Below are 23,016 nucleotides of genomic sequence, written 5' to 3' on the forward strand. Positions count from 1 at the left end.
CACTCTACGTTGCGTGTATACAAACAAATGTGTACATGTGTGTACATACCGGTACATGTATGTTGTGCCAACAACATCCAGGGTTTTTTATTGTGTTGGGCATAGTGGTAGGGGAGGGGGTACAGGCACCTGATTTGGCCCCTCCCCCCACCTGACATTAAACAAGATTTTTTTTTAAGGAATAGAAGGATGTAAGGCATCTTTCTTCAGTGGAAGATTTGTTGTTTTTAACTACATGTAAAAGATAAAAAATTGGGACGGTCATTTCAACAGAAATTCTCATTTTGTATCCGTGGACTTCAAACCTGGATACATCACTGCCAAATTCACATCAGTAATGCTTCAAATACATGTATGGGTAAAAAATGGTCAAGGATCCTCTGCCTAAGATACGCTCACACATCATTATAACATTGTTTCAAGTTTTTGATTGAGGTTGATGATGAAAATGCCAGGAAACAGATCAAAAAGTAAAAATAGGGTGACCGTTCATCAGAAAAACAAAGAAAAGTATAAATTCAATAAATCTGGTCAAGACTGAGCTCTGCCATAGTTTGTGAGCCAACTACATGTACATGTATATGTTTACATGTATGTATGAAATGAATATCTTTGATCTATCCCCAATTCCAATGTCTCTGATTACACTTCACAGCTGTCCCAGAAAATGCACAGTTGTCTGATTCCTTAAGGCAGGAAACAGATTAGAGAGCAATCCAGCCTGTGGATTGTAATGTACAGTACGTTGGAGCTAGTAATTAGATTGTGTCAAGTATTTGAAGGTTCCGCTTCACCTGGTGTTTGCCCCAATGGAAGGTACAGTCCATTTAATGGCATGTCATGTATACATGTAGATGTAGGCCTACTGTTTCTTGTAGGAAGCTGTACACACATATGGAAGGTTCATTACATGTCAAACATACATGTACATGTATTCTCCCTCCCCTACAAAAATTGCGACAGATTAGCATACCTTGGAAATTCCTCCTTTTTTGTGTAAATTCCAAATATCAGTTTTGTGTACCATTTAAGTACCCCACTAGGACAACCAGTGTTCCTTCTGCGGTACATGTACTTCCTATTGTTCTGGTATCCCAGAAGGCACCATAAATGCGTACACGAGAACAAATATTCCCACCAGCATACAAGTGTTATGTGTATGTACCAGTGCTTGTGTGTTTAGTTGTTTTTGGTGCTTGTTTCAATAACCATACTCACTGGCGTTACTCTGTGCTGTACACGTATTTCTTGCACACTCTCTGGCACCCCAACAAACCATATACAAGTATGTAGGCATGTTCATGTGTATGTGGCTGGTCATTCACATTTTTGTTTATGTTACTGGCATTTGGAAAATATCAAGTAACACGTAAGTTTTGATACGAATTTTTTGCATCATTCAAATCTAAAATGTACCTGGCTTGCCCTTGCAGTAACCGCAGATGTAAATGTCGGGCAACTTTTACCCTCAACACCAAAGGAATTGCCCAACTCAAGATTCTAAATTATGAATTCACATCTTACATGTACATACCTTAGTTCACAAGGTTAAACTGAAAGAATTTAGTCTTCTTTTTTTTAAATTAAAATTAGTGGTAATTTGATACATTATGATGTCAAGCAAAGTTTGAAGCTTGAAGAAAAGTCCCAAAGAATTATTGTAAAAAGAGAGCCAAGATAAACATTCACAATATATATACAGCAGGTGATTCAGTGGAGTCTGGTCACCTGAATAATGGATGGTACAGATAGGATATAGTTACAGCATTTATCACTAATACCATAGATCTGGCATTACATGTAGAGGTTGTAGCTATATCAGGAAGAGTGGTATTGAATTTCACGTTGGTACCCAAAATAGTTTCCTCTGCAATTACACATATCCTGTAAAAGGAGAAAGTCCAGTGGTCCCGCATGTGGAGTTGACAGCTATATTTAAAGCAGAATTTAAATTGTACTTAGAGCAAACAGAAATCATACATCATGTACTGATCTGTGTGTATTCCAGACACTCCGGCAATTCATGTAGAATTTAAATATTGATCTTGTGACATTGATCCACGAGATTGCAATTCCCTTTTGAATACACCAAGAATCATACACTTGGATTAACCATCACATGTTGCAATGTACGGTACGTGTGGACAACATACATGTAAACATTTCAACATCAACCTGTATCCATGTGAACCACAACTTACAGGATCAATTAATGCATGCACATGTAGCTAGTTGCACATATACCCAATTTCATGGATGAGATGACTGCTAAAGTGTGAAGTGGCTTTGGGTCATGATGTAGAAGTGTCAGCAATTTGATCTTTTGGTTTTAGTGCATGCAGTGTAATACTTTAGTCCAACTGTTCTACTGGTGGTGTATTGACATGGGCTTGTTCAACAGGTATCATTGGAAGAACCCAATACAGATATTCTGTGTGACATGCCTTGTGAGTTCCAGTCCAGGGATACCCCAGGAACACTCCCATGAAATCATGTAGTACTGTATAGGGCACTCTGACTGTTCAGTATTTAAATGTACCTGTTGGTATTAAGCAAGCCTTCAAAGCTTTGATAAATGGTAAAACCTTTAAGAAAAAAACGGGTTGTTTGTGGCAAAAACGTTGACTGATGTGATTTTTTATAATGAAAGAAACTACCTGTATATAGGGATTATAAAGATGAACAAAGAAATTGACTGGAGTGGGAGTCGAACCTGCGACCTCTGGAATACCGTACCATGATGATTTTTTATACACAATATTTCATAGTCAATTATATATATAGTCAATTGCAGAAGTTTAGGACCACCCATACAAAATGCATTAACCTGAAAAAAAACTAACTTTAACCAATCATTCAGGTCAACTTATATTTATTGTGTAACCTTAGTATCTTGGTTACACAGCTACAATGTATTTGACTACATTTCCATGATTCGAAATGGTAACAGTCTAAGATTTAGTGTGCCCTCCTTTATTTCTGATTACTAAGACTGGCTTTTTTTACCCGTGGTGCCTTACAGGCAAAATGTCATACAAGACCTGCCTTTGCAAAAAATTTCATTCAAATGGGCATATAGCACTACACTGATGTTATGCACCACTGTAAAATCATGTTAAGTAATCATTCAATGAGATGTAATGCAGGCCCAGTGACAGAAATACCAATAAAATGCCAGGGGGTCTTAAACTTTTACAAATGACTGTACATAGACTTCAAAGTTGTTTTGCATGAAACTGAGCCTCATTGTGTTGTTTACAAAGTGTGGTGCATACATGTATATGTAGTTGCTTACCAAACATTTACCTACAACAACGGTGGCTGATCTGGGGGAAACCATGTGGTCTTCTCCTCTATCAGTGGCTGATCTGGGGGAAACCATGTGGTCTTCTCCTCTTGATCAGTGGCTGATCTGGGGGAAACCATGTGGTCGTCTCCTCTATCAGTGGCTGATCTGGGGGGAACCATGTGGTCTTCTCCTCTTGATCAGTGGCTGATCTGGGGGAAAACATGTGGTCTTCTCCTCTTGATCAGTGGCTGATCTGGGGGAAACCATGTGGTCTTCTCTTGATCAGTGGCTGATCTGGGGGAAACCATGTGGTCTTCTCCTCTTGATCAGTGGCTGATCTGGGGGAAACCATGTGGTCTTCTCCTCTTGATCAGTGGCTGATCTGGGGGAAACCATGTGGTCTTCTCCTCTATCAGTGGCTGATCTGGGGGAAACCATGTGGTCTTCTCCTCTTGATCAGTGGCTGATCTGGGGGAAACCATGTGGTCTTCTCCTCTTGATCAGTGGCTGATCTGGGGGAAACCATGTGGTCTTCTCCTCTTGATCAGTGGCTGATCTGGGGGAAACCATGTGGTCTTCTCCTCTTGATCAGTGGCTGATCTGGGGGAAACCATGTTGGTCTTCTCCTCTATCAGTGGCTGATCTGAGGGAAACCATGTGGTCTTCTCCTCTTGATCAGTGGCTGATCTGGGGAAAACCATGTGGTCTTCTCTTGATCAGTGGCTGATCTGAGGGAAACCATGTGGTCTTCTCCTCTTGATCAGTGGCTGATCTGGGGGAAACCATGTGGTCTTCTCTTGATCAGTGGCTGATCTGGGGAAAACCATGTGGTCTTCTCCTCTTGATCAGTGGCTGATCTGGGGGAAACCATGTGGTCTTCTCCTCTATCAGTGGCTGATCTGGGGGAAGCCATGTGGTCTTCTCCTCTTGATCAGTGGCTGATCTGGGGGAAACCATGTGGTCTTCTCCTCTTGATCAGTGGCTGATCTGGGGAAAACCATGTGGTCTTCTCCTCTTGATCAGTGGCTGATCTGGGGGAAACCATGTGGTCTTCTCCTCTATCAGTGGCTGATCTGGGGGAAACCATGTGGTCTTCTCCTCTATCAGTGGCTGATATGGGGGAAACCATGTGGTCTTCTCCTCTTTTGATTAGTGGCTGATCTGGGGGAAACCATGTGGTCTTCTCCTCTTGATCAGTGGCTGATCTGGGGGAAACCATGTGGTCTTCTCCTCTTGATCAGTGGCTGATCTGGGGGAAACCATGTGGTCTTCTCCTCTATCAGTGGCTGATCTGGGGGAAACCATGTGGTCTTCTCCTCTATCAGTGGCTGATCTGGGGGAAACCATGTGGTCTTCTCCTCTTTTGATTAGTGGCTGATCTGGGGGAAACCATGTGGTCTTCTCCTCTTGATCAGTGGCTGATCTGGGGGAAACCATGTGGTCTTCTCCTCTTGATCAGTGGCTGATCTGGGGGAAACCATGTGGTCTTCTCTTGATCAGTGGCTGATCTGGGGGGAACCATGTGGTCTTCTCCTCTTGATCAGTGGCTGATCTGGGGGAAACCATGTGGTCTTCTCCTCTTGATCAGTGGCTGATCTGGGGGAAACCATGTGGTCTTCTCTTGATCAGTGGCTGATCTGGGGGAAACCATGTGGTCTTCTCCTCTTTTGATCAGACCCTACAGGAACCAGATGGCCAAACTTTGGTACTTTGAACTCGCTCTTGCCAGCTAACATTTTGTCTAATGATAATGGCTTAAAATGGGTTGCCTCTCACGAGAGCAGTCGTCATGCCACCACCCTATTCTGTGCTCCGATCTGACACGGGAATGGAAGTTTTCCATTGGTGGATGTCATGTTGATTGATGTGTTTATTTCTTTCTTTCTTTTTTCTTTTGTTTTTCAGTGTTGCTCTTGCAATTTACTACCACATCAAAAACAGGGAGTCTGACCGGCAGATGGATATATTTGATGAGAAGTTGCATCGGCTTACGGTAAAGGTCATGCCTAGGGACAGTTACCGGTACATGACAGTGCTCAGTCAGCATAAGATGTTTGTGCTTATGTCAGAAATGTGCCATGGTTTGCATGCATCTGGATATTGTTATGACAGTGTGTGTTTTAAGCAAAGTGTACCTTTTAAGCAAAACCCAATTTTATGTCACACGGCCAACCACATCCATGTCATGGAAGAATGCTTAAGCAGCAGTATGATGTTGTTTCTGCTATAGTAAGCACAAGTTCTCTTTGAAATTGGACCTATATTGTAAATCTTAAGATCGGTAGTGGACTGTGAAAGCAGATTGTATGCTGGGTAGTGGAATGAAACACAGTAAGACCCAGTTCTTGGTTCAATTTCTCCATCATTGACTTCAATCTTTAGCAAGTCACACTGACCTGTCACACTGAGAAAACTCTACTGCAAAGGGCTGCCGGCTAACTGCTCTGACTTACATGTAGAAGCATTGCCTTCTCTGGCAAAGAAGAGGCACATGTAGAAGCTGTACATTTCAACAGAATTTGCTCCAACCTTCTTTTGTAGTACACAAGTTTATTAAATCAACTGATCTCTCCATTGTTTTGCACTCCGTTTTAAATCTGATGGTGGTTTTTAGTTCACTGAAAGGCGCCACCATGTAAACAAAACACATCGTTGTGTTTACAAGTTCTTATTTCCTTCATTCTTTTCCTGTCCAACCTACAGAAAGATCCATTGCCAGATGACTACTTCAAAACCAATCCTGAACACAAGCACATTTACAGATTCATTCGGATGTTGTTCAACGCTGCCCAGCTGACTGCTGAGTGTGCCATTGTCACATTAGTAAGTTGTCAACTCAAAGTGTCATTGATGATACACGATTTGGTTGTTAGAAGCCAATGAACCCATAAGCGTCCAGTCAGTTTCCCCATATGGTTTATTTGATTTTTGGGTTCCAAAAGCCGTATCCTCTTTTAGTAGTCGTTGTTCACAACTTTAAGGTTTGCAACAATGTTGCCAGTGTGGCTAATCTGTCTATGGGTTCAGTAGAGTTTGACAAATGCCTCCTGAACAAAGATGGCAAATGGGAGAAGCCCTAACATAGGGCAGGATAGCTCAGTTGGTAAAGTGGTGGTGTGATAATCTGGAAGTTGCAGGTTCAAATCTCACTCCAGTCAAAGGCTTTGTCCATAAACAGTGACCATGTGATCATCTTGTCAATTTTAGTTTTCACTCCATGGAAGAACAAAAGATAGCACGTTTTTACATAGCAACGACATCTCTGTGATGGGGAAACACTTCATATGGATCAGCTGAAATCTTTTCCATTAGGCTGTCTCTGTTTGCAAGGGACTGGACGTGCTTGTGGTCAGAGTAGATGTGGTTTATTTGATTTCAGTTGTTTTATTTGATAGCAATTTGGTTTGGGGCAAGTACCATCATGTTTATAATAACCTTTGGTAAAATTTAGTAGACCTCAATTGTGGTTGTCATGTTTGTTGCCATCAAACTGCTATGTTATAATACGTGTAGGCTTTGAGTTACCCAATTCTTGGCAACATCTCAAAATACAAGCAGAAGTGATGTATACACGGGAGGTCCAAAATCTTATTTCCTAAAAATTCATTTGGTTAAAGTAATCACGGCAAATTTAGTCCCATATTTGCATACTCTGTAATGAAACTGTATTCTTGAAATTCAGGTGTATCTGGAGAGGTTATTAACCTACGCTGAGATAGACATTACTCCTGCTAACTGGAAGCGAATGGTGTTGGGAGCAATCCTCCTAGCATCCAAGGTGTGGGATGATCAAGCCGTATGGAATGTGGACTACTGTCAAATACTGAAAGACCTGACTGTAGAAGACATGTGAGTGGTTGATGGGCTTTAATCACAGTGGTAAAAAGCCTACTTTACATATGCATGGTTGTGAGCAAAATCACTGTATCGGCCCTTTGCCAGAACTTTAGTCTGATGCCGACACAGGGACTATACCATTAGTCTCAATTTTATTACTTGTGTTTGTTACCGGTACTTGGTGATTCTCTCGGTTTCGCACCGACGGCCAGCCATAATTTGTACTAGCCCCAGGTATCGTCTTTATTCAAAGGTCTTGCTTTCTGTCCCCACTCTCCATTCTGCAGGAATGAGCTTGAGAGACAGTTTCTTGAGATGGTGCAGTTCAACATCAACGTTCCCTCCAGTGTCTATGCTAAGTACTACTTTGATCTGCGTGCCCTGGCAGATGCCTACGAAATCTCCTTCCCCTCAGAGCCACTCAGCAAAGAAAGAGCTCAGACATTGGAGGTACTGTACCAAGAACACTGAGATTTCTCACAATAGCATACATTTTCTCCTTTTTTAGTGGGAAAAAAATACACTAATAGTCAGCAAATCTTTTACACTGTCAGCCACCTTTGGAATATCAGAACTATCGATGATTTTGTTGGGGTGACTGAAATTTGAAATAATGAAAATAATTATATTCACTTTCATCATTTGTGTAGGCATGATTAAGTGTCATACAATTTTAAACTACCATTTGGGTCAAAGGGTAGTTTTACTTTGGCTTGGGGTTGGAGTTTGGGTTAGAGGATTTGATTTAGGGTTTTGGTTAAGTGTTTGGTTTTGGGGTTTGGTTTAAGAGTTTAGGTGGCACTGAAGAATAGGAGAATAGAATAAAAGAAATAATAAGGTTTTCATCAGGGTAGCAAGTTTTTGGAGTTACCAGATCCATTTGTTTGGCCAGCGTTTCTCTGAATCTTTGGTTTTGGTGTAAGACAAATTCTACCATTAAAGGTCTCTGTGGTTAAGAGAACAGGTTAGCCATGACTTGTTTCATTTAACAGGGGTCGAAATTAAGAGTGGTCCGCTGGCCCGAGGCCACAAAAAATTCATCCCACCACTGCATTCTCCTAAAACAATGGCCCAGTAGAATAGTGGTCATTTGAGGAACATTGCCACGTCTTCAAAACTTTCATCACATTTTATGACTCGTGTTTCAAACCACCTGCGCAGCACTTTTGAGTTCACGGTATTAACATTCAATCCACAGTCCGTGCAGCTGGGTTCGTATGCCACATGGACATGTAGTGGCGCGACATTCTGTTCACTGCACGGTCGTGCATACAGCTCATACACATTTGACAGGTGCCTGCCCTGGTATGTTGGCTGGTATCATTTTCTAACAATGCCAGTTGTACGTTATCTCCCATAGACACAATTGAAACCTTTACAGGTCGCGTCGCGTCGAGTCTGATCATTAGTACGTGCAATATAACCTCCAATTAAATTTGTGAACACAAAAAAATACATATATAGACAACAGATCAAGTTCTGTGAATTACAAACTTGTAGAAATCTTCCAGTGACATCAATTTTTGTTCATGTGCAGCTGTAGAGTTGCGGGGGTGTACGGTGAGTTTTACCATGCAATTTTGACCAAGATGCATGGAGTGGTTGCTGCTTTACCATCATGCCCTCTTTGGCAGTGGTGCGGTGAACAGGAACCAGTGAAGCCTTGCTTCTGTGCATCGAGCAATATTGCATGCATGTCTTCACCACTGTGATAACGAAATGCAAAGGGACTTGTGAAAATACTGGCACTTCCCCACTGGCCCTGTGGGCCACCAAGAGATGGCACTTCCCCACTGGCCCTGTGGGCCACCAAGAGATGGCACTTCCCCACTGGCCCTGTGGGCCACCAAGAGATTGAAGCTCATTTCGACCCCTGTTTAAGTTTTCTGTTGTTTATTATCATTATGATTGTTTTTTCATCTAGTATCATTTTTATATCCATCATCCTAGGCTATTTCAAGGCTTTGTGAAGAGAAGACGCGAGACCAAATGTACCAGGACCTGAAGCGTTCTTCCAGCATGGACGGCATTCACTTAGGCCCCAAGTTCACTGCTGCCATCATCTCATGACACCTGCCTTGCAGAGTCACACATCCGTCTGGATTCGAACCAGGGACATATAAAAGTGCAAGTACCTAAACAAAAAACTGGCCTTTTGGTTTTGGTGAACCAGTTTTTATCTTTGTGGCAAGGCAGCTCCCCTTTGATGTTGAAGATGAAGCAGGTGGGGCAGACATATCAGTGTAATACTTATCTTGCCAGGTCGACGTGGAATCGAACCAGGGACAAAGGATGAAAGTTGAGATGCTCATGGTGGTCATAGAACAAGTGACAGAGTGTCTTGACATTTGAACTGAACATTTTCTTGCCAGCTTGTAGATTGTGAACATGTTGACCCATTGTCCCTTCCCCCTCCTGCCCAAGGACATCACAATGCTGTCATTGGTATGCTACAGATGACAGCTACGGATGGATGTCACTGAGTGGGATGCCAATGTTGTCAAGCTATCAGGACACATATTAGCTAAGCAGATTAACATTTGGCATTGACACCAAAGTACCAGCTAAAGTGTTATGCGATTTGTGCATGTCTGTTAGCTGGTTCCCATGACTCGTGTAAAATCATCTCCTTGTCTACAAATATTTACGTCCTAGGGTAATATTCATTTATCTCACCTTCCAACATGCATCTCTTACCCTTCATGTACAAAAATCACAATTGAATAAAATAACTAATTCTGGATCATCCAGCTAGAACGTAAATGTTGTTTTAATATGAGAAAGTGGTGTATTCTTCCATGTGTTACTCACAGATTGGTTTATTGCATAAGTGGCTGTGACTAGGCTTACTACGGAGTATGTTGGTGCCATTGTAATGTTTGGCATAAAAAAATTGTTTTCACACTTGAACATTGCAGAGGGTGTTGAAAGTACTCTTGTTAGTGGGAAGTTGAAGAAGACCCATTATAATGAAGTATTCAAATTAACGCCAGTTAATGCCACCTCAAGCAGAAGCACCCTCTCATTGGCTGAAAAGACCCATATTGGTCAGGAGTGTTCATTTTGTTGGTAGTGATGAGACAGTAATGCATGCATTTATAGTCGTTCGTGAACCAGTGAAGTTCAGTTCCGACCAAGGGAACCTCCGTTGCTAAGAAAATTGCTCCCTCTTTTGGTCCAGCTCGAGGCTCATGGGGCCATGCATCAGAACCAGGTAACCAAGGAACTGATGTGAGGAACTGGCTCCAAATTATACAACCTTGTACCCGAATCTATGCCTATCCACCCATAAAAATGTAGTAATTTTTCAAAGAAAGGAAGGAAATTTTGAAGACACAAACCGGGCTCATGAAATATCAAAAGAGATTTCACATTGTATACCTGAAAGGTTGTTAATGATCATTTGGGTGAAAACCAAATTGGCAGTTTGGATATAGGTTCACATTTGCATTTTCTTTTTTCCCCTGAATTCTGCCGTAAGGTTTCTTGTACAGTGACACAGGCTAATGGCATTCCTGCCATAATTCCAGTCACTTCTGTTTTTGATTCATATAGAGCTTTATTCAAAAAGATCAAAGTTTAAAGAAATGATTTAGCTTTAAACCTAACAAGAGTATTAGTAAACACCCTCCATAAAACAATTACTATTACACAAATGCACTTCTGGTATGATGAATTATGCCAGTAGGTTGGTAATATTGAAAGTGTTTACATCCATAGTCTTGTTTTTGATATTGTTTGAGTCAGTTTACTAGGAATTGACGGGTACTTCGTTGAGTAGTAGATTGAAAGAAATGGCTTGTATGGTGTCCAACTGGCCTTTAGATCCAATCCATTTCAATCTATATTGTGACCTCATGTCTGGTGTTATCAGTGTGTGGCCTTTCCATTTTACTGCTGTGGTTACCTCCCCTCCCTAGGGCCACAGGCCATGCAGTCTAACCACCTGTGTACCTTAGTCCACCTGTTCTTGTGTTTGAATGTCCGGCTGGCACCATCTTGACATTGTCACTACATGTATTTCAGGTTTGGTTGGTGTTCTTTGCAGTCACAGGTACAATGTGGCTGTCAGATACGGCTATCTGTCCACACGCTCTGCCTTTTTTTCCAGCCATCTGGTCATTTTGGCCACTGATCACTGTGGAGCCATGTGGCCAGGGAGATCATCGGTCAACTTCTGTCACTTAAACTGCTAGTCAGTGGTCAAGTGCAGCCACTTGCCCATCATGGCCATTTAACCGCTGTGGCTGGCTTTACCAGTGTTGTCCCCTGTATGGTGTGGCCTCACGTGTGGCCATAAAAACCTCTCTTTTTAGGTGATCATTCTTCGACCAATTTAATGATGTTGTCCTTATATATTCCAGTAGTACACACTGTAAAGTACATATATGCACAGAAAAATAACCCCCAAATCAAATATTAATTTCCTATTAGATCATTAAACAACCTCGTGACTGTTTCCCTTTTTTTGGAGGAAGGAAGAATGCAGAATGGGTTGAAAATGTTCAAGCTTTTTTAAATCTCAGAAAATATCTGAAGTGTTATCAGTTAAAATAAAGTAAGGGAATTATTTTATGTGCTTAGTGTATCAGTGTAGGACTTTTTTGATTTCAATGTTGTCAAATCAAACTGAATCTACAGGACATTCTGTCCAGTATGTAATTGTGCTCTCATTTGTTTACAAAACATAAATGTTTTTTTTTTATTTTGTAATAATTCTTTTTTTAGTTTCATCCGTGTACAGTGACCACCAGCACAGCAAATCTGTTTATTTTTGTGTTCATTATTCCAAATCTTCAAACTGTGCCCATCTGGATTGTAGCATTTTGATGTAGATAACACTCCACAGCTCAGCCACTATACTCTGAATATTGTTGTAGACAATGCTACACGTATATTGGTTCAACAGGTTTCCTTGCCCCCCAAAGCCCCAAAGAGTTTAGCTTTCATAGTATTTTATTGTGCCATCGTACTGTTTTCTATCTCAGAAATCTGAAAAGTTCAATACAAGCTGGCAGCTTGTCTCGGGGCCATTACTTGCTTCAGCAGGGAAAACCTCCTTGATTGAGAAAAAACAATTTGACCAAATTGTCACCTGTTTCATGAAGGGATGGGCGTCAGGTGTGGTTCTATGGGGGGGGGGCTCTAGCACCCAAAACTAAAAATCTGACAGAGCAGTAGCAAAAGTTAAAAGGTGATGTCTGATATGTCTGATGCAAAGGGTCTAGACATTGCTGATGCTCAGGAGCTGCTGGTGACATTTTCACGAAGGGATGCAAACATAGTCATGTGGCCCTTGAACGTGAACAAATGCCCAGAGCTCTTAAGGGCGTCGAAGTGAGATACATGTAACTGAGATTTACATTTTCACAAAGGGACAGGCATTTGCTGATGCTCAGGAGCTGCTGGTGACATTTTCACGTAGGGATGCAAACATAGTCATGTGGCCCTTGAACGTGAACAAATGCCCAGAGCTCTTAAGGGCATCGAAGTGAGATACATGTAACTGAGATTTACATTTTCACAAAGGGACAGGCATTTTTGTTACATTCTTAGCCATGTGTGCATGAATATGGCAGGACTTATTGTGCCAAGAGCTGATCAGCTAGCATTTTTGTTTTCACAAAGGGACAGGCATTTTTTTAAAAATTACTATGAGCTAAATCACTCGTGTATACATTCTAATTGTTAGCATATTATCAGTGTTAAGCTTTCCAAGAACTGTACAAAGCTTTTAATCACAGGAAGTTGTTGGAAAGCTGTACTTCTCACAGTTTTGCAAGTAAGATAAATTTTTCTTGTGTTGTATTTTGAAAATGTGTTGTGCATTAAAATCAGCTTGCCTGTCCCTTCGTGAGAACAATGCTTAAAGCCATACAGTTGTTCCAGCATCGATCCCTACTTGACGTGAACAAAAAACTGAATATTTGTTTTTAAATGTTTAAGTTTTGAAAACACACTGATTTACACCTTTCAGTGCAAGGCAGGCTTTTCTTTCAAAGTATGAAACCGATCTTCATGGGGGATTTTGCTGCCATGAGACCTTTTCACCACTTTCTGTTTGTACTGGAACTCAAAAGGGTGTGTCTCCAATGCAGAATGAGAACACTTTCTGTTCAGATGAGAAATGTTAGCAATACTTACGGTCCATGTGCGCGCAGTCAATAACTACACTTTGAAAGTATTGAATCCGGCAGTTTTAAATTTGAAATCCTGCGTTTAAACTGTAATTCAACATTTTAAATACTGATTTAATTTAACAATTTCAAGGAAAAACACACTGGAAGGCAAAATTCCTATCCGTGAAATTTAAGTTCTTATGCTTTTAATCAGCCCTCAAATATGTTATTTATATAGAAATGCTAAATATATCCAGCAAAGTTCTTGGCACATGACTTGTGAGAATATTTCCATACATTACTTGCTCCCCCGTTCAATCATGTATACAGATTAATCATGAATATGTTTTAATAAATTTTTTTTAGCTGAATATTTTGCAAGTGCAATTTTTTAAAACTTGGTGTGACAAAAGCAGGTGATACATGGAGATAACGTTTCACATCTTAGAACATAAATGTAATTTTCAAGTCAATCATGGCAAGATATTTATTTTTTGTGATGGTATAAGTAATTGTCCTTGGTTTGACATATGTAGAATATAAAGTTTTACCCAAATGTTCCCTGTATTTATATAATTATTTTTAAAAACTCTGGTGATATTGGTTTGTTTTTTCATAACTAGAAACTTACAGGTTCGTCTCCTTTTTCAGGAAATTTTGTACAGGATTTGTTTCATCTTCTACAAAAATGCTCAATATGTTTGTCACACCAGTCCACGTTGTAGTCAAAACCATTGCAGGTTCATCACTAGTTATCACTGCTCACCCTGTTGATTATTTTCTGATTTCGAGAAAGGTCTTGTGACTATATGTGAGGGGCATGTGGTGGGACTTGTGGTGGATTTGACTCAGCACTGACACCAGTATTAAGTTTGCCTGAAAAATAGTGGAGGGAAGGTTTTGTTCAAAATCTGGGTAAACTGAAGAATCAGATTAGTAGTCACAGCAGTATCTGAAACCTAATGTAATCACAAGCCTTTTTAACAAAGCAGCCAAGTCAGTCAACTAAGTTCTACTTGCTGGCTATGGAACTTTGTTGAACTTGTTTGAAGTATCCAAATTGTAGTTATAAGGATTTCCGGTATGTAATCTTGTATACACCTTAAAAGAAGTAAAGAAGGCTGTGATGTGTCCTTGCAGTCACACCAAAGCTAACCACATCAAGCCTACATATGTACATGTTGTGTAGTTTATTGTTAATGTGTGTAATACATGTTTCCCACTTCTGCTCCACGAACCTAAAACAGGAAAAGCTAAATACAACCTATTCTTGCAAAACCTGGAAAAATTTGCATAATTCTGGAAGTATCAATATTCCAACTTAATTTGGCTGATTCCCTATTTCTTCAAAGTGACTGTGAACAAAAAGCTCCTTGTAAAAAACTCTCATATATTGCATTCTATCCATGAAATTCAGGAATGATGAGGAATTTTTGATCACCCTGTTGGCAGTAAACAGAATGTTGGGTGATCAGTCAATCAGCATAACTGTGTTTTGCTATCAGTCCATCTTGTACGAAATCTCCAACTTAAATTCCCTCCCGTTGAAACTATCTTCCATGGTCTCTTATTTGAAAAAGCGATTGGCCGACGGCAGAATTATCAATAAATTGTGCAATAAGATCAACATATTGTGCAAAGATAGAATGATCCTGCAGATTAATCAATCACGCCAACAAATATAAATTGTACATTGTTTGAGATATGTGTTACTTGGAGAATTTCATAATGGGTTTTCTTTGAGATTATCTCTCTTGGCTATCTGGGAAAGAGCCAGGGATGAGCAACCTCAAGGATACACTTTGATTTGGGACAGATATTTTAGTCCCATGACAAGTAACTTTAGGATGAAAGACATACCTTACACTGATTGCATAGATTGTACAGGGCTAGGGCCTTCTCTTTTTGTACCACAAGGTCTGCTTTTGTTATTGCTGGAAATAAGCTGTATGGTGTTTGTACGTAATGCCAGAACAAAATGATGTTAAAAAGGGACTCAACGATTCTTTTACCTGTAAGACATGGGTAAACTGAGAAACTCAGTGTTTCAAGTTGATTTAATTTTCATGCCAGCAGCCATCTTGGAAAAAAAAATTAAATTTTGTATAGTGAAAAGAAATTGAAAACAATTGTAAGTTATATATTGCGCTGACAACGGCCTGAAGCTGCTTTTGGCCTGTGCTCATGGTTGTTACCAAACAGGAAACACTTGAGGGAACTTTGATAGACATGATAGAAATCATTCCACTCTCATTCTTGGGGGGGAGGGAGGAATTTTTTGGATATTGCAAAGTCAGATGAGATCTATTAAAATCAATCTACTCCATTAAATTGAATAGTTGTGGCTATGTGAATCGCTTTTGTTTCCACTGGAGGTAACCAAGCCTTTCATGTGGAAAGAACATTCATTTTTGGAATGTGCTTTCTTTAGTTCACTCTGTAGATTTTTCATGACCAAAATGTCACTTATCTTTCCCTGTGCTTGTAACTGAACACTGAAGCTGGCTTCTTTTTTTTTTGGTTCATTTTTTTGGGGGGTCAGTGTTACTTTTAGCTGAAGATTACGAGTTGAACCCATAGGCATTTACCAGCAACAGGTCAAGTGATGGTGGAACAAACTGTGTAAAATTTTGAAAGGAAGTTTTTTTAAATGTATTTCCCCACAAATATTATTTATGTTAAACTGTACACCTGTGAATAATGGATGGAAATAAATTAATTCTTTGGTAAGCCGTTTGGTTGAAATGTTACTGACTTTTATTTGCCCAGGTTGAATTTTTCTGGGTTTTGGGGGAGGATTAAGACTACATGATCCACAGGTCAGTTGTAGTTTGCGAAAAATTGACAAACTAAATCAGCCAATTTAAAATTCATATGATACATTCAGCTTTAATGTTTCCACTGTCTGCAACACAAAGCATCACCAATGAATTTTCCCTCGACATCAGACATCGTATTTGAAACAGTTTCTAGATTCTTGCGCTTAACATAAATGAGTAGAAATTTGTATGAGTAGTGACCAAATTACCATTTCTAGCTGCACATGAATCATGAGGAACTGGTAACATCCAATGTCTGTCCAAGATCAATAAATTCCAGAGTAAAGCTACAGGGTACTATTTATTCAAAATAGTCCTGGAATAAGTAAGTACTATAAATTTGTACTTACTCATTCCAGGACTACCCCACCAATAAAACTCAAAAGACCCCGGGTGACAAAACTCCAAAACAAAGCAAAGAAAGTCTTCATCAGTGTACGTATCCTTGTTACAGCTATGTACACATTCCAACTTCAATTCAAAATCATTTTCAGCTGTACAGCCATCATGGGCAGTAAACATCAGTAAACATCTAATCTCTTTACAGGATAAAGTTCAGTGCATAACCACATGATTACCACTGATTCAAAAATACTGAAGCTCAAGTACTACAAAAGACTCACTTTTACAATCATTCCAGGACTAAACCCCTCCCCTAACTCAAAGACCCCCACCAAAAAAATCTCACTAAAGCAAAAAAGAAAGTCTTCATTAATGTACGTTTCCTACTTGTTACAGCAACGTACACATTCCAACTTCACTTAGCCATGTAATTCATTTGAAGTACACTCCAATTACAATCCATAATTAGCAGGTTGGCCTCCAATTTCAGGTTTCAGGGTCACCTGCACAGGGTGTAAACTACCGTTGAAATCCATGGATTAGTATACACTAATATACTATACTGGAAAAGTGTGGTACCACAGAGGTTCAGACTAAACCTAAAAACACCTTTCAAGAAACATCAAAAGCCTCTGGAGAATGTCATGACAACAGCACCCTAACTAACCAAAAACCCAAACCAAACTGAATTTCAACTAATCCTAAGCTAATTTACAGTTTCAAACAATTAATTCAGGCATTCTTACAAATACACACGATCCAAAAGGCTAATGAGAAGCAGTTTCAAGCAAAAACTCCAGTTAACTATTATGCATACTTAACTGGAGTTTGCATCACAACCTTTGGATCATATGTGCCCAATGTCACTTGAATGATAGATGGTTGGAATATCTCTGTATTTGGAATCTGGCCTTTAGGTACACTATCACATAATTGGTTATCAATACACTCCTTTGTGGGTAAAAAAGCGAATAAAAAATGTTACGCCAGCTGGTATAGACTAAGAAACATCAGTACAACCAATGGCAAAATGTGAATGACAACAAGATTTTACAAAAATGCTCTAACAATTACGATTGTTCAACTGAAACTGTATTACATTTGTACATTACAAAGAAACAAGTGGTTAACCTACGGGTGTCACCCAAACTTGCCTGATTGGTCCACCCTCTGCTGTATATAAAAGGCATTCGCAACAAGTTCCTAGATCTAGACTCTATGATAGCAACATCAGCAAGTTTTTTAGAGTCTGAAGACCAAACTAGCCCATGGAAATGCTAACAAAAGCTTCAACCTCCTGGCTGTCACTGTGATATCATGCTAACAAGTCTCACTAATGAAGTAATCTAGAAAGCAACAATCCTATTGATTCTCTGGCATGCACATGCATATGGGGTTCATTTAACTAGGTTTTATGTGCAAGTTACTAACTAGCCTTTACATAAATGGAAATTCATCTTTCCAGTATGAAATTCCTCATTACTCTTTTTTTTTGCAAATAAGAAGTTTTTAAAGTGGAATTACAAAGTATCAATACTCCCTATCATTTCCACTTTCATTTTTGAAATGACTTTTTAATGATAAGAAACAAATAATCCTGTGAATGATGTATTTTGCATTTCATATAGACTTGCCCATACACTTCTACACTATACGTCTTTCTATTCCTCAGAAAATGAACCTTGGCTCTTGAGAGTCTGTAGTAGCTACCACAAATTGCATGAACTGCAGAATGACCAGATGGTTACATCAATATTTCCACATTTGTGACATTTTGTGGTAAATTTTTCAACATTAGGGAGACATCGGTCATTAGGGAGACATTTCAATGTTTCCCAAATGCTCCAACTACCAAAAGGAGGAAAATTTTTACTGTCCACATTTTGAGAGATGATAGATTGGGTCTGAAAGGAAAACATGCACAGTTTGGTTAAGATCGGATTAGGGAATATTGAATTATGGGACGGTAAAGTTTGAAAAATTTTGTGCACATTCCTATGGGAATGTCTTCCATGTGACCCATTTTCGGTAATAATAATTTATAAAAAAAATATAGCATACAAGAATCAACCCAATAACCAAGTGACCTTATTCTGGTATCACAACATTCAACAATAGCACATCTATGTATTTGTTTTTATATTCATCTTTAATTTGATTTGACTCATGTCATTTTGACTCATGTCATTGATTCCACTAGCAAATTCAGTCTTTACACAGGGATTGTAAATGCAAAAGAGTACGCCAAAAAGGTAGGGATACCTTTGAACTTGGGATAAAATAATGGAGTACATTTGAGGCTTCATTATTCAACACAAGAAACTACAAATTTCCTGGTGCGTCAGTATTTACTACTGATAAAACTGCAATACTTTACAAAATCTAATTTGCCAACTGAACACCAAACTAAAGTACATTTATAATCTGTTAATTCTCAAACCTTCATGTTACATTCCTCAACTCTACTATTGACTACGACTAGCTAAAAGGAATGTCCATTGATTCATATACATCATAGAACTATCAGACAATATTGAAAGGTCTGTACAGCACACCTCTTTATACATCTGTTGAACAGATCTGTTACAGGTAACTTGCACGAGACTGTGTGCATCTGCAGTGTCTCTGGATGCATTATCAAGTTAGATTGGCAAGTGTAGGTGTTATTAGTAAAGGAACTGTGATTGTGACACAACTATAAACAAAAACAATTCAGCTTTTTTAAACTCTTTGTGAGACGACTGAAAAATTGATGAGCACACTTTTTGACAGTTTTTACCTACAATCCTGGCCAAATCTCATTGGGACCCCTCTCAATATGCACAGGCTAGGCTCCAGCTCTCGATCACAGCATTGACCAGGGGAGTGGAGAACCTTGGGAGGGTATGGCTATAGACACATGTTCCAACAATTTTTGCCAGGATGGCAATTGATGGGCAATACCAAGACAGCATCTTTAAGCCAAACAGAACCAACACTGGACACACTGACATATTTCAATGCTACAGATTATCAACTGACACAGGAAGTATTTGATAATATTTGAAGTAATGAGCTCCACCAATTTGTTATTTTCACCGCCATTTCTCAGATGAATGGACATCTTATGGTCAATATTATAGTCCAAGATGTGTAATAAATCCTCAACCACCTTGGTATAATAAAAAAAGAAACAATTTACCTCCCGAGAACAGCATTTTCAGGTTCTTTTCACTCATACAATCTCACTACAACCATAAATTCTTAATTCCTATCAATTATAATTGCAAAATGTAAAACCAAACCAAAATCCACCACACACATAGCATACACTAAATGAAATAAACTCTGATACTTTAGATTTTTAAATTTCTTTTCAAAAGAAATTCTGGATATTCTGGATATGTTACCACTTTAGGTAACTAACTTGGTATAAACCTAGAATAGTGATATTGCATATCTTAGTCATTAAGAAATTACTGGCAATCTGGAAATTAATATAAAGGATGAAAAAATAAAGGCAGTGGATATTTAGCTGTTGCCAACAAATTTCACTAAACAATATTTTCAGGGGCACATGTGTACTCACTTTTTTTAGGGTGGGGAAAACAAATCGCCAACACAGTCGTTGTGACTTTGTACTCATGAGGTGGGAATCAGACCATTTGGCAATTTTAGACTTTTTCCTCTTAAAGATCAATCACAATGGTAATTCACAATTTCAATTTTAATGAAATCTAGTTGTATTTAAAACAGTCTAGTAGGTAAAGATTGCTACTGACGTCAAAAGCACTAGTTGAAGTCCTCCATATCAGGCAAACAGAAAACAAATGTTTCATTATTTCGGGTGAACACGCCCGCATGCATGGGCGCTGCGCTTGCTCGCACTTAACTGTAATTTAACCACTTGCTGCTGGGGAGCCCAGTTTGGGGCATGTATTCTTTATATGCACAGCCAGGGTGTCTGAAATCAGACAGAGGGAACTGGGCCTTGTAACAAAAGACGATAGTCGTAACAAAGGACCAGGCTGCTGGGAATTACCAACATTTTTTCACCGTCAATAGCGGAGGCAAGCCAGCATTTTTTTGAAACAGTGTACCACTGTTTGTGGCATTCAGTGCGAGCGGATTACCACCGGGATAAAAGCACCCCACCGCTGCAGTGATGAGCCACACAGACCGCTGCACGCTAATCTGGCCCCCTATAGAAAAGACGTCAGCAGCGTACCATACCAGTTTTGGGAACAAAAAAAATTACGTAACACCGCACAATCTGGGCTCTTTTTACAAGGCTGCAGGCCTGGCTGAAATACTCCCGCGTCAATAGATGTAGTCTGTCAGATTAGAGTAGAAACCGGACAGTCCTTCTTGTGGGTCTAAGTGTCCAGTAAATGAAGATGTGAATTTTTAAAGAATTTGGAAAACAGAAAAAAATGAAAAATACTCCGGCCCAGCAGAATCAACATTTATAAATGCCCCCGGAAGGATGTGGATAAAAGAGGTCGGACAGTGAGAGTGACTTGGAATTGCTTTTACGTCGATAATATTGATCAACACTGGATTGTATGATTAAGTTGAATCGTCCCAAGTTGAACCGGAGTAACGTCCTGATACATTTTAGGCAGATGGCCGTGGTCATTTGCCGAGAATGACCTCTAACTTACTTCACCTGTTTTTTCACTCTTCTTGTGCCCCATTACGGCCACAATGTCAAGAAACTCTGGGGAACGAGAGCCGCATTATGACATCATCAAATTGATAAATTTGTTTGCCGCCCTCATTGACACATTTTTTTTACTCTGAGCAGAATGCGGTGGTACTGAACCTCCAAAATGACCATTTTTTTTTTACAAATGTGAAAACAATCTTCTACACTAGTTATGATATGGGTAGCAATGACCAATTACCTGTTACATAACCATTTTATGTCAAAGCAATGTGATTGATCTTTAAACTAAATCCTCCAAAGCCATAAATCAGAAAAAGAAAATGTAATACTCTGTAATTAAATGTTGGAGTCAATTTAAAACTAAAGTAATGAGAAAATTTTTAATTTTGGAGGATGAAAATAAAGGGTAGCTGCTGGGGATTGAATCCAGCTGGAAGCATATCATGTGATCTCAAAATGTGCCATTATCCACATGACCACCAAACCTACTCAACATTCTATGGGAATTTAATAACCTTTACAGGCTTACTTACATATATGCATCAGAGAGGGCACGGTCTATTTGTAGCTGGCTAAATACCGGTAAGTTAAATTGGTCAACGACAGCTAAATATCTTCTATTATATAATGAATATACTGAAAGATACTTCTTAAATGAAGAAACACATGTGATCACCGCACCTTGTACATAAAAACATTCTATCATTTGGAACACACATTTTGGTCCCTCCTCGTTTTGAGAATTTGGAAATTCAATTCTTAAATTGAATCTGTGAAATAGTGAACTAACTGATATAACAATCTATCCACACCACTACGAGAGTACCTTGAATTACAAGATTTATCAAGTGGTTAACTAGGGATGAACAACTGGGTAAATCCGTCAAGAAAGGTATTTTAAGATTTGAAAATAATTTAAACCTTTAAATTAATAAAAAAAATTGTTTTTGTTCAGATATATAGACTGTCACATGACTTACTTGGAATCAAGATAGTTTCATATTGAAATGCATAATTTTCTTGTAATACTGGCATACCTTTTAGCAAAATGTGACACCATCATATTAAGTATTGTAACCTTACATCCAAACTGTAAATGGTTTCAATCTTATTTTTCATCATAGGCATCAGTAAACAGCGATACAATATTTTTCTGATATATCTGTGTATAGATTTCACCTTGAAGCACGTCCACTGCATAAACAGTGTTAATTGCTATGAGTAATGCACCTTACATTGCTTTCAGGAAGCGAAAATCTGATGGTGAAAGACATTGCTACATTGGGTCTTACTGTTTGTCCAGCAGACTTTTCACAAATTAATATCATGTTATATCTTTGACAGCTATGTGTAATTGGGGGTCTGGAATAAAAAGCTTGCGATTACACGTTGAATATACAGACTGGTTATCGCAGCTACATTTGAACTGAACTAATGCTCTTCCACATGCGTGTAGCATGCATCTACTACTGAATGTATGGAGCCATGACATTTCAACTCAGAGTTCATGTCTAAGGCTGTAGTAGGCATCAAACCAGATCTTGCCAGACTTTTCCAGGGACCTTGAAAAAGGGAGAAATGAGAAAGACAACACAATTAGGTTACTTGTTATTCATGTGAATTCAAAATAAATGCATGACCTTATCAAGATTCAATGTTCGTCTTTGAATAGTTCCTAAATATGTAGGGAAAACCATATTTGTTAATATTGTGGACCCCAACAATTTGGAAAAATAACTTGAAAAGCATACAAATTGAGTATTTTATAGGTCCGTAACTTTCCGATTTGAAGAGTTATTTGCCTCCATATTTCAGAATTTACAATTCTGGTAAACAACCATTTTCAGCTTTCAACCTATGTTACAGGTTGCCAAAATAAACAACAGATTAATGTGTGCCAAACAAATTGGCACAGCATCCAAACTTTCACTGCTAACAAAAAGAAAACTTTCCAGATATCAA

The 23,016-nt window shown here is 39.1% G+C and overlaps 2 protein-coding genes across 8 annotated transcripts in view; one reads left to right on the forward strand and one right to left on the reverse strand.

The window, feature by feature from the left end:
* LOC110985404 (cyclin-Y-like protein 1) overlaps positions 1–15,975 on the forward strand; it is a 29,054-nt gene extending 13,079 nt beyond the window's left edge. For all 6 annotated transcript variants that reach the window (XM_022246431.2, XM_022246439.2, XM_022246447.2 and 3 more), the window contains exons 5-9: positions 5,195–5,282; positions 5,993–6,112; positions 6,972–7,138; positions 7,414–7,576; positions 9,077–15,975. In XM_022246431.2, the coding sequence (XP_022102123.2) occupies positions 5,195–5,282; positions 5,993–6,112; positions 6,972–7,138; positions 7,414–7,576; positions 9,077–9,196 (658 nt within the window). In that variant the 3' untranslated portion in view covers positions 9,197–15,975. The remainder of the gene's footprint in view (positions 1–5,194; positions 5,283–5,992; positions 6,113–6,971; positions 7,139–7,413; positions 7,577–9,076) is intronic.
* Positions 15,976–16,107: 132 nt separating this feature from the next.
* LOC110985778 (acyl-CoA 6-desaturase-like) overlaps positions 16,108–23,016 on the reverse strand; it is a 30,367-nt gene continuing 23,458 nt past the window's right edge. For both annotated transcript variants that reach the window (XM_022247086.2, XM_022247096.2), the window contains exon 13: positions 16,108–22,616. In XM_022247086.2, coding sequence (XP_022102778.2) covers positions 22,553–22,616 — 64 coding nt within the window. In that variant the 3' untranslated portion in view covers positions 16,108–22,552. The remainder of the gene's footprint in view (positions 22,617–23,016) is intronic.

Source organism: Acanthaster planci, linkage group LG03 (genome assembly GCF_054643075.1).
Source record: "Acanthaster planci isolate LZ-2023a linkage group LG03, COTS_SCS, whole genome shotgun sequence".
Classification (NCBI taxonomy): domain Eukaryota; kingdom Metazoa; phylum Echinodermata; class Asteroidea; order Valvatida; family Acanthasteridae; genus Acanthaster; species Acanthaster planci.